This window comes from Antechinus flavipes, chromosome 2 (assembly GCF_016432865.1).
Source record: "Antechinus flavipes isolate AdamAnt ecotype Samford, QLD, Australia chromosome 2, AdamAnt_v2, whole genome shotgun sequence".
Classification (NCBI taxonomy): Eukaryota; Metazoa; Chordata; class Mammalia; order Dasyuromorphia; family Dasyuridae; genus Antechinus; species Antechinus flavipes.
In genome coordinates, this window is record NC_067399.1 from 87022941 (window position 1) to 87035158 (window position 12218).

At 33.8% G+C, this 12218-nt stretch overlaps 1 protein-coding gene across 3 annotated transcripts in view; it reads left to right on the forward strand.

The window, feature by feature from the left end:
- The window catches only part of EML4 (EMAP like 4), a 144111-nt gene that overhangs the window by 124832 nt on the left and 7061 nt on the right, over positions 1-12218 (forward strand). For all 3 annotated transcript variants that reach the window (XM_051975174.1, XM_051975175.1, XM_051975173.1), the window contains 3 exons: positions 629-726; positions 8826-8913; positions 9421-9519. In XM_051975174.1, the coding sequence (XP_051831134.1) occupies positions 629-726; positions 8826-8913; positions 9421-9519 (285 nt within the window). The remainder of the gene's footprint in view (positions 1-628; positions 727-8825; positions 8914-9420; positions 9520-12218) is intronic.

Genomic DNA, 12218 nt, shown 5'->3' on the forward strand with positions numbered 1-12218 from the left:
GCATTGAGCACAGTGCCCCCTTGTGTTTGCAGGGGGTAGCTTTGCCTGCTCTTTTCAGGACACAGCCTGGTTTCCCACAGTTTGCTTTCTGAGCTGGGACTGGAAGCTGTCCCCCTGATCTCCTCTATTCAGCCAGGACCAAGGGTCTCAGTTGCTGATCTGCTGTGATTAAGACCCTTTCACTGGCTTTCCCAGATTCCATCTGATCTGGGCTGACCACCCTTTCACCCCAGTGAAATTGACCTTTCTTGAAGTTCTTCTAATCTGTCTTGAGCTGGAAACGGATTTCATTCCATCAGACTCTGTTTAGAGGCTTGATTTCATGTGGTTTTCGAGGGAAAATGGGAAAGTTCAAGCAGCTTCCTGGCTTCACTTTGCCATCTTGGCTCCAGCCCTGGAAGTCTCTGTTCAAACAAATAAAAAGCAGATACAAGGTAGAGAGATCAGAAAAAGCTCATGCAGAAACTGAGTCTCAAAAGAAAACAGATGTCAGAAGGGAGGAGGGAAGCACATTTCAGAGCTTTCCCTTGAGTAAGCACTTAAATGTTTGTTGAATTGAAAACATATCATTGTACATAAGATCATTGAAATAAGGAGTAAATGAAAATCTTTTCACCTTTCATTGTAGATGGCACCTTCCTTGCTGTAGGATCCCATGACAACTTTATTTACCTCTATGTAGTCTCAGAAAGTGGAAGAAAATATAGCAGATACGGAAAATGCACTGTAAGTTGCATAGAATGTGAATTTTTTTTAATGTGAAGGTAGTCCATATACATTAGTAAGTGTTAAAATTTTACTAAAAAATGTAGATGTTTTTGTTATACAGCTTTTAATAATAATTATTGTTGAATACAAACTTTAGATATGAATCCATATTGATAAATTCTGAAATTACCTTGGTAGAATTTGTATATCTTAGAATTGTATCTATGTTTACTTTTAAAAGGAAATCTACATATGTATACATATGAGATTTTAATATTTGTGTTATATGAATGTTCCCATAATGTTCTTTGACGTTATACAGCAGAGTAGGGAATGGCTATTGTCTTTGTGCTACAATGCCAATTTCATAGTGATTCACAATAATTATGTATTCCACAATGTGTGTGGAGATTATAAATTTTAGATTGTTTTTAATGTTCTGAGTAATAAAATTAAATGGAAAAAGGAAGGGCAAAAAAATGCCAGTGTCCATTCCCTTCCTTAATATCCAAATTTGGATAATAAGATAATTAAGAAGCAATATTGTATTTATGTCTATAGGTGTATTTCCCTTAAAAGAATGTAAGCTTGATAAGGGCAGAAAGTAGCTTGTTCTTGCTTTTAAATATCTGACATCTGCTACAGCACCTAAAATATAGTCAGTACTTAAGGTTTAAGTGAATTTCAAACAAGATCAGGTTCTCATATAAGCTAAGGTTATCAGTATGCAAAAGAAAATATTTTAGTATTGAGAGGCAGGTAAAAAAAATGAGTTCTTGGTCTCCAATTTAAAGAGATAAATTACCAATCCATAGCATCCGTTGCTGTTAAAAAAAAAAAAAAAAAAAAAACCAATTTGACAGTTATTAAAGAAAATATTAACATTTACATTTTTTTAAGGAGCAAGGATAAAATAAATTTGGATGGAACTCTGTGATGTTTGTCTTTATGCATCATGACACACAGAATTCTATTTGTAAACTTGGACATAAGTCTAAAAGATTTATTGTATTTTCACATATTAATGCCCATTTTTGGAAGTCATACCATCTCTAAACTTTTAGACAAAATCTGTCAATAGAAATGTAATTTGGCTTTAAGCAGCAGTTATATTTGTTAATTTAGAAAGTCTTTATTCACTTAATAGACTACAAATTCAAAAATAATGAAATTAATTATCATTGAGGTTATAGCTATAAAATTACCATTCTTCTTCTAAAAATAGGCTTTCTCCAATGTCACCTGTGTCTTTTTACAGGCTGCATTGATCTGACTCTTTACACACCATTTTACTGCCTTATAAACACTATTTCCTTCTGTATATTCTCTCTCTTCGCTTGATTTCCATGAAATTCTTCTCCCATGATTATCTTCCTCCCTCTCTGGTCATTCATTTTTAAAATCATTCACTAATCTTCTTCCTCTTATCCCTTAATTAGCCACATTCTCCAACTTTGGCCTAAGCTCCTTTCTCTTTTCTGTATTCTTTCCCAGGCTATTGTATATTCACATAACTTAAGTTCTAATCTTTCTGAGTTCCCATCCAAAAATTTTAATACCTACTACATTTTATCTCATGCCTCTCTTTTTTTTCTCTACCTCACTTTCTCCACCCTCACCCCCCAAAGCAACCTCTCTCTTCTCCCAACTTCATTGTTTTAGGGAATACATCGTCATCCTTCTAGCTACCTAGACTCAAAACTTGGAAGTCGTCTGCTATTTTCCACTCATACAGCATTCAAAACCTTAATTTGTCTTCATCTTGTTGCCATCCCACTACTTAAAATAATAATAGTGTAGTGTCTAAATTTAGTAATTTACTGTGTCACTATTATTTCAGATCTTTCATTTAAAATCAGTAAAAATATATATTATATATATATATATATATATATATATATATATATATATATCTCAACCCTCAGGGACCATTTTATTAGAAATATTTATCTTTCCTACATGAGTAAACAGTCTTTGGCAAATATAATCTAAACTTTTCTAAATGATTTGAGATCTTCATTATATGTGGTAATTTCATTACTTTGTTATGATAGTGTTGTTCTCAGTGATTATTATTGAAATGTTGATTATATGGTCTTCCCCTCCATATTACCTAGGCTAGGCAGAAAGCCATACATTTTGTAAGCACTTTTTTCATTCTTCCTTACTGTTTACTGTCACATTTCACTGCTTTCTGAAACTTCTTCTTTTCTTCCCCTTCCAGCTTCTAATAACTGGATACATATAGCCTAGAAGAAAATTTAAACTACTATAAAAGATCAGGTAGCATAACTAACTTTAATTTTATGGGTAGACTTATAATTTCGTAACTTAATACTGGCTATATTCCTCTGCTATAGATATTTGGATTTATGACGGCTCTTTACTCATTGTTCAGAGTTTTTTGCCTGCTTCTGAGTAAATATTCTGAGCTATATTTCAGGTGATTGAGATTGTCATTAGCCTGACCACTGAATGAGTGCTATTATCATGTTGTAGTTAGTATACAAATTGTACTCAAAAGTTTGCTTCTTATGTGCTTCTCTATTATTAGTGTGCCATTGTTTGGTTGAAAAGTCACAGTTTACCTTACATAAACTTAGATCTCAATAACCGCATTTCCTCTCAGCCTTTGTTTTTTGAGATAAAAGCTTATCTCACCCATGGATAGGACTTCTGAGGTCCATAGTATTCTATCCTGAAATAACATAGAGGGTCCTAAGGATCCAGCACTTTGAACTTTAGCATTCCAGAGTAACCAAAAACTTAATCAGTGCTCTTAAGTTTTGACATGCTGTGATGGGAAAGTCAATACAGGTGGGACCAGTAAATTCTGCAAGAAACAGAGCCTAATTGTGGCATAAAAGCCCAATTGGGATCCAAAACTAGACAGATACCTAAATAGAAGAAAACAGCCATTACAAAGAATTATTATAGATCCAGAAAGAATCCTGCTTGACTCAAGGTAGGTGGGAAAAGAGGGTCAGGATAGGTTTTTCTGCAAAGACTAGATGAAGACTTGAAAGAAATGAAATAAGAAAATTTTAAAATAAAAGAAAGAATTGGAAGAAAGAATTAAAGAAAGAGTAAGTAGCTTAGAACAGAAAATAGTAAACCATTGCCATGGAAAATACTTGAAAAAATTAGGAAACATTAAATAAAAATTAATGATTCAATGAGCCAATAATCAAATCGAAAAATTGGAGAGAGGAAAAAAGATGTAATATGCCTATTATCAAAACAAATAACCTGGAAAACAAGTCGGAGAAATAATTTGAGAATTATCAGATTCCCTGAAAATGATAATTTTTTTAAAATCTGGAGGACTGTGTTTAAGAGCTCATTAATGAAAACTAGACAAAACTATTGAATCAAAAAGCAAAATGAAAATAGAAAGAATCCTATGATCACCTCCTGAAAAAAAACCCAGCAAAGTCTCAAGAATCAATCCAAAGCTTTCAGGTGAAAGGTAAACAGCCATAATCAACCTCCTCCTCCCTCCCGCCCCCCCCCCCCCAAAAAAAAAAAAAAAGGGAAAGAAAAGAATTCATATATTAAGGAACCTGATTGTGGTTCCTTTACGTATAGCCCATAAAACCTGGCTACTTATGCCTTTATTGAGAAGATCTTGGAATACAGTGTTTTAGAAAGCAAAAAAGATTATAAATCATCCTGCAAAGTTTAGTATAATCCTACAAGGGAAAGTGAGTTTTAATTAAGTAAAGAATTTGGAAGTTTTCCTAATTAAAAAAAAAAAAATCCAGAGAAGAATAGAAATTTTGAAATGGCAACAGAAAAATTAAGAGAAATTTAGGTAAATTTTGTTTGATCAATTAAGAGGAACTAGATGGTAACGAAGTGCTAACATTGTGAGAAAAGAAGAAGAGACTAGTGTCCTTTTAGAACCTTCATGTCTTCAAAGGGAATTGAGGGAGTTGGTTTGACCTGGAATAATTTGGTTCAGTTCTGATAGTGATAGTAGAAAAGAAAAAGTGATAATAGAAAATTCAGTGTAGGGGAAAAAAAATAAAGGAAGGGGAACATTATTTCTTTCACTTGAGGCATACTGAAATAACAGTATACAAACATGAAGGAAGGTTGAACTCCTATACTAATAAACAAATCAGATGAACTTTATTGTAAACTGAATTGAACCAAAGGAAGGTTGAACGTATGTAACTAAGTATGTATGTATGTATGCACACACATATAGAAAATTAGGTATTGAAATCATAATCAACAAGGAAAGAGACCTAATAGGATAAGGTTTTTAAAAGAAAAGATGGAAATGGTTGAACACAAACTTCACTTTCACAGAAATATTGAAAAGGGGAGAAAATTTTTTAAAATTAGAAATTAAAGCAGAGTCCTACCAATATCTGCTCAATACATTTTGGTGTGTGAACATAAAAGCCTATGAATTATACCTTTGTAACATGTCATATTTGAGCCCTTCTCTCTAACACTGTCATCATCACCTGGTGCAGGTCCTCATCAACTCACAACTGGACTATCCCAGTTGCCTGTTCTCTTTGCCATAAATTTCTTTGTACATGCCTCCTTCACTCCACTATCAAAGGGATTTTCCTAAATTCTAGTGGTTTGCTGTTTCTTCAAAGATCAAATATAAAATCTTAGTTTAGCTTTCAAAGTTCTTCATAACCTGGACCTTTTCCAGCTTTACAGCTTTCTTATAACCTATTTGTCTGTAGGCATTCTATAATCCCGTGTCTCTGGCTTCCTTGATTTTTTTTTTTTCCTACAATATATTCTCTCTCTCAATTTTATAAATTTTGCCTTAGATGTTCCCTTATCTGGGGTTCTCTCTCTGTTCCTTCCTTCTGGCTCTCCTGACTTCCTTCAAGTCTTAGCTAAAAATTCCATCTGTAAGAAGCTTTTCCCAGTCTTCCCTAACTTTAGTGCCTTTTCTCTTTTATACCTAGTTGTTAATATGTTGTCTCCACCTTGACTGGGCTCCTTGAGAGCAGGAACTGTTTTATTTGGTCTTTTTTGGTATTCCCATTGTTTAATGCAGTGTCCACCACATAGTAGGAATTTAATATAAATGATTATTGACTAATTAGAGGAATTCAGAATGAAAGCAGAAGTAGGAGAATAACTTATTTAGTAACAACATGCTAAAGGAAAATAACTGAAAGTATTGAGAGCTCTCATTAAAGCAATAGTGAAACATATTGCCCACCTTCTGCACAGAGATGATACAGTAAAGCAGAAGAGAGAGATAGATATGTACATAGATAATATACACCTTATAGATTTGTTTTGCTTGATTATGCTTATTTGTAGGAGGGTTTTTTATTTTTAATGTTTACTGTATACTAAGTGCTGTGCCTTTAAGCACTTTACAGTTATTTTCCCATTTAATTTATCATTATGCTAAGTACTTTGCAATTATTTTTTTATTTGAGTCTCACAACAACCCTGGGAGGTAGACATTATTATTATCATCCCTCTTTTACAGATGAGGAAACTGAAACAAACTGCAGTCAAGTGACTTATCTAGGATCATAGAGCTAGTAAATGTCCAAAGTCAGATTTGAACTCAAATATTTCTGGCTCTAGGTCAGTGTCTTTATCCACTGTGCCATCTAGCTGTTCTTAAATATCATTGTAAATATGAAATATATGTATATGGGTATGCATATAAAAATATACATTTTTTTAAAGTAAGTCACAGACCATATCAAATAGATTCATGATTATTCTTTCTGTGTGTTCTGCTTTGTTAACAGTTCATCCTTTTTATGTTCTTTGTATGTAAAAAATGCTTTTGGGAGAAAGGTATTCAGGATTTTTAAAAAATACCGTAGAGCTGAAGGTCAAATGTTCTGATTTTCTCCTCTCAGGTCCCACCCCACCACCCCCCCAAAAAAGGAAGAGAATAGAGGTTTTAAACCAATGAGCTTATAACCTATTTGTTTGTTTGTTTATGTAGGGAGATGCAATTAAAAATAAAGAAAAAAATAAAGGTAGTATTTAAAGAACTGACTAGGGAACTTATTGAAAAGGAAGTGGAAATCATAAAGAGCCAGTATGTCTTCATCAAGAATAGACCATATGTCTCCATAGCTAAGAGGTCAAAGGATACTAATAGGCAACTTCCTGGGCCCCCAAAAAATTGCAAACCATTATCAACTATGTGAAGAAAAAAAATGCTCCAAGTCATTAATAATGAGAGAAATTAAGATTAAAAACAATCCTGAGATTCTACTTGATATCACTCACATTGACAGAGATGGCAAAAATAGAAAGTAGTTATTGTTGAAAGGGCTTTGGAAAGAAAGATTTGTCTTTGTTGGCAACATATAGATTCTGCCTCTGAATCTCAGTAATTCCAGAAAAATTTTTTGTATGATTGTTGACTGTGTTCTCCTATATATTTACCAAAGTTGATTTTCTAGGTCTTTTTACATATAAGTACCTATCCAGTCCTTGGGCTATATCAGCTTGGGTTATTCTTAACTCTTTTAGTCTACCTCTTTTTCTGAACATATGTTTACTAGATTACAAATACATGTTATGCCACTTCTTGTAAGTCATTTTTGCAAGTATACTGCACCCTGCTTACTCTCAACCATGCATCTATCTCTACCTTAGCCTTGAGTCACTCGTGTTAATGCTTTTAAGATTGTTAGTCCAAGATTCAAAAACATAACCATTTCCCTCAAAATGTTGGTGTTCCAAAAAATTAGTTTTTGTTTATTAGTATAGGCGTATTAAAAACTGGACAACTTGATAAATTCAGTCTAACTCTCTCTCCTATTCATTCTTACCCATCTGCACTATCTTTCTAAGATAATGTGTGCTGATGGACTAATTAAGTGGATGAACTGGTCATCCATCTTCATAATAATGTTTAAATAATAGACAATTCTTTTCATGCATTTGGTTTTTTCCTGGATTAATTTCTTGTGTGTTTTTGAGTATTCAAAATTTTAATTGATGAAATCCTTTTAATATTGCAAGACTATAGGATTGTACAGTGTCATCCTCAAATGAGAACATCTGGAATGCTTCACAATTTATAGGGGGGGAGGGGATTGCAAGGAGAGAGATTACTCTGTGTATGTGTGTATATACATACATGTATGTATACATGTATACCTATAGATACATATTTCATGACATTGTTGAACACCTTTGGAAAATATATCTTCCTTTTGTATGCTTCACCTGAGAGGGTGAAGCTTATCAATCAATTTGTAACATCCAGTTTGATTTTTATGTATGCATGTAATTTACATTTATATTACTATAGACATTTTTGTAGGTTTAATTTCCTATTTCTGCTTACTATTCACATTTCTTTAGTTCATTTAAGTCTTTTCATGTTTCTAACATTAAAATTGTCTTAAGAATTCCTTGTTAGATACTACTGCTAATTGTATTCATCAACACAGTCACATTTTAAATTTAGCTGGTCATTCAGCAGTAGGAATTTGCAAACTGACCAAAAAGAAGAGTGGAGAAGGTGTTGCCAACTTCATGGGCTCCTTTGCTTCTATGTCTATTGGTAACAATTGGTCAGCATTTTGTTGGTGAAGTTGAGAAAAAGGGACTCCTTCTCTAAAATGTCTTATGATGGTTGTAAGTTGGTCTGGTGGCTTGGAGAATGCCACTGTTCTCAAGACTCTTGAGTTCATGGCCCTGAGTTCTCTCCATCACAATTTGAGGAAGAAGATAGAGTGGTGATGATAATAGTGGTTTGACTTGCCTATAACATCCTGCCACCTGTCACTCTCTTTCTCAGGTATCTTGTCAATTCAGCTAAGCTGGTTTTCCTACCAGCTCTTTGTATGGCAGCTGGTTGGCCATTGGGGGGCTTTGAAAGGTTTTATAATCATTATCAACTATTTCTTTGCTCAATACCAGAACCAATTCTCCCAGTTCACCAAATTCTTTTAGATTCCTGAATCTTTTGGAGGAGATTGTTAAATAGATATGAAAAATATCTCATACTTACTTCATTTTGGCATTTTTGTATCTCAACAAATATTCTAACATTTAGGATATTATAGGGAAATATTCAAGAATACTTAAAATATTATTCTAGAATTAATAATGCTTTCTGTTGACTTTTTTTTTTATTTCTTAAGGGACATTCCAGCTATATTACACACCTTGATTGGTCCCCAGACAACAAATATATAATGTCCAACTCAGGAGACTATGAGATACTATACTGTAAGTATGAATGGAATTTATTTATCATATGCATGTATATCTTGTGTATCCATTATACACACATATACATAAAATGTAGGTTTTGTCATCTAGGGATGATAATTAACAGATTAAATAAAATTGGATTTGTGAAGTGAATGTTTGCTGACTACCAAAAACTAGTACTCCTATGTATCTTTGAACCAACAATACTTTTCTAAGAAGTTATGAATTTAGCATTTCCTTCTAGAACTAGAGAAGAGTGTAATTGATGGAAGTTTGTAATTTGAATAGTGGGAATAAAGATAATAAAAGATAAATAGAATAAAAGATAAAAGAATAGCCTCAAGAGGAAATAATATACAGTTCGGTTAAAAAAAAAAGTTCAAAGTAAATATTTCCTGCACTTTCTTTGCTTTTCTTTTTAAATATTTTTCTTTCTTTTTTTTTAACTTTCAAGTGTGTAAATTAAAAATACAAATATAAATAACAAATTTCCATCAATATTTCTTGTTTCTTAATTTAAAGGGGACATTCCAAGTGGCTGCAAACTAATCCGAAATCGCTCTGACTGCAAAGACATTGACTGGACAACTTACACTTGTGTATTAGGTTTCCAAGTCTTTGGTAAGAAACATATTTTTCCTTATGTAATGAGGCCTTTCAAAAGAAAAAATATATATATTACTTACCTAAGTTTGTAGAATAAAATATGCATGATTATATTAATGCTAGAAGTTTGTACTTGAAATTCATGAAAACTGGATAAAATAAGATGAAAAGAATGGTGTTTTTGTTGGCTGTGAATTATAGAACACTGTTTTCTCCAATAAATGTGAAAGGGAAAAGATAAGATATAAAATTGAAAAAGAATTGATACTATCCACAAAGTATACTTGAACAAGAAGAAAAAAGTAGAAAAGGATTTGGGAACCTGGTACAAATATATGCTAAAGCAAATATAATGTAAGATTTAAGTTATCCAATTACCTATTAAAGCACTGTCCCTCAAAATGACAGTAATTCATTTTTGACCTTGATATCATGATAATTTCATCCCTCAAAAAGATCAGTGTTGAACATTCTTTTATTTGGTCATAACCTACATAATTCAATGGTTCTGAAACCTGTAGGTTATCTGAATGCCATTCCCTTTCCCCCCACCACCCAGTTACTTATTCCCATTCCCCTCAATGTTCCCACCCCAAATTTTTAATCAAACACCAGCCATGCCCTTCCACTGTGCCTTCTGGAATGTCTGTTTTGTAGGCAACAAACATTCTCTCATCCTAAATCTTTTCCTCTCTCATGCTTTCCATCTTGTAGCTATCACTGAAACCTGGCTTCCTATTGCCTCCACCCTATCTCCACAACACATTGTCCTTGACTTCCCTTTCTAGTACTGGCTGCACCTTTACTTATTCCTCTCTGCTCATTGTTGAGTCAGGAAAGTTGGAATACTAATTGCTCTGTTGCCACTTCCAGATTCTTCACCACCACCATCACACAGAAGCCTCTTTCAAGTTTCATGCAATTCATCAGTCAAAATCCTGATTGTTCTTGTCTGCAGATTCCCAGGTTACTCCCCTTCTGTTTACAATGAATTCCATACCTAGCTCATAGGTTTTTCTTTTAAACTTTGTACATCAGTGTACATATTGATTCTCCCTCAGATATCTTAACTACTTAGATCCTCACTCTTTTTACATTCTATGATCCAATCTAGTTCTCTACCGCATCTCAGCCACACACCAAGATGGTCAGATCCTTCATCTTGCTATCATCCACAAATTCCAAAATTCCATTAGACATCGGCTTTCTATCTCTCCCTTTGCTTTCCCTTACCAAACTCTTCTTTGTACATATCATGACTTCCAGTCCCTTGTTCATAAAAATATTGCAGATGACACAAAGTAAAGAGAAATAGCCAGAGTCAAGGTCTAAAATGATTTTGCTTTTGTTAGGCTAGAAAAGCTAGGGCAGTAAAAATTTTAAAGGTTATATATCTCAGACTTGAGTTTAGAAAACAGACTTTACAAGTATAAGATGAGGAAGGCATAAATAGATTTGTCTGATTAGTCTATATTCTTTCTCATGGATTTTACTCTAGCCTTTCTTAATCTCCTTTTCTGGAACATTATTCATGTGCCATCCCCTAATCAGATATGCCCAAGAATAGTCTCTTCTTTCTTGGTGATCTTATCATGTAGAGAGAGAGAGATTCAGTCATCATCTCTTGATCTAGATTATTCCCATTTGTATGTCCAATCTTAGTATTTTCTCCGAGCTCTAGTATCACATCTCCAACTCTCGCTAATTAGATACCCTGTAAACAACTCAAAGTCAATATGTCCAAAACAGAACTCATCATCTTCCTTCCAAACTTTACTATTTCTGAAACCTTCATTCTTCAGTCCACCCACATTTGCAAATTCGGTGTCATTCTCAGCTTTTTCCTTTCTCTCACTTTTGATATCTTATTGGTTGCCATGATTTGATGATTTTTCCACTACAACATCTCTCATATCCATCCTTTTCCTCCCTACTTAGCCACTACCCCAGTTCAGACTCTTTCTATTTCTCAAATGAACAGCCTGCAAACTGGCAGTGTCTCTTTCCTCCATGCAGCTGTCAGAATTATTTTCCCACAGCACAAGAATCCTGTTGCTTTCTAGAATTGAACACAAAAACTCTTCATATAGGTCCAACCTTTCTTTCTGACTTTAATTCATGTTACACCTCTTTATCCCTTCAACACTCTGGCCAAAGTAACTTGCTGTTCCTCAAACTCAACATCCTATCTCCTGCCTCTAGCCAAATCTATTAAGTCTTTATTGTGTGTCAAGAGCTAGGGATCTTTAGTCTGGAAAAGGATAATTTGGGAAGGTTATAATATTCATCTTGAAGTAACTGAAAGGCATTTATGTTGAGAGAGATTACATTTGTTCTGTGTGGATCTAGACAGCAGAATGAGAAATAATGAGTAGAAGTTGCAAAGAGACAGCTTTAGCTTTAATCTGAAAAAATTTTCCAAAAAGAGAACTTGCAAGATCTTTCTAGAAGTGGAATGAGATCCCTGGAAGCTATAGCAGACACTTTCTCCATAGCGAGTTCTTTAATAAAGACTACTGGTTTGGTGTGGTTTTGCAAGGTATGGATTCGTGTTCAGATATAGCTGCCATCTGATATCCCTGTCAACATGACATTCTGCATTTCTGTTTTGTGAAACATCAGCACACATTTCCTGAGCCTTCTGTAGTGCCAGATATAAATTTCCTGGTTTGGCATTTTCAGAACTACTTTTTTCCTCCATTCTGCTTTTTTCA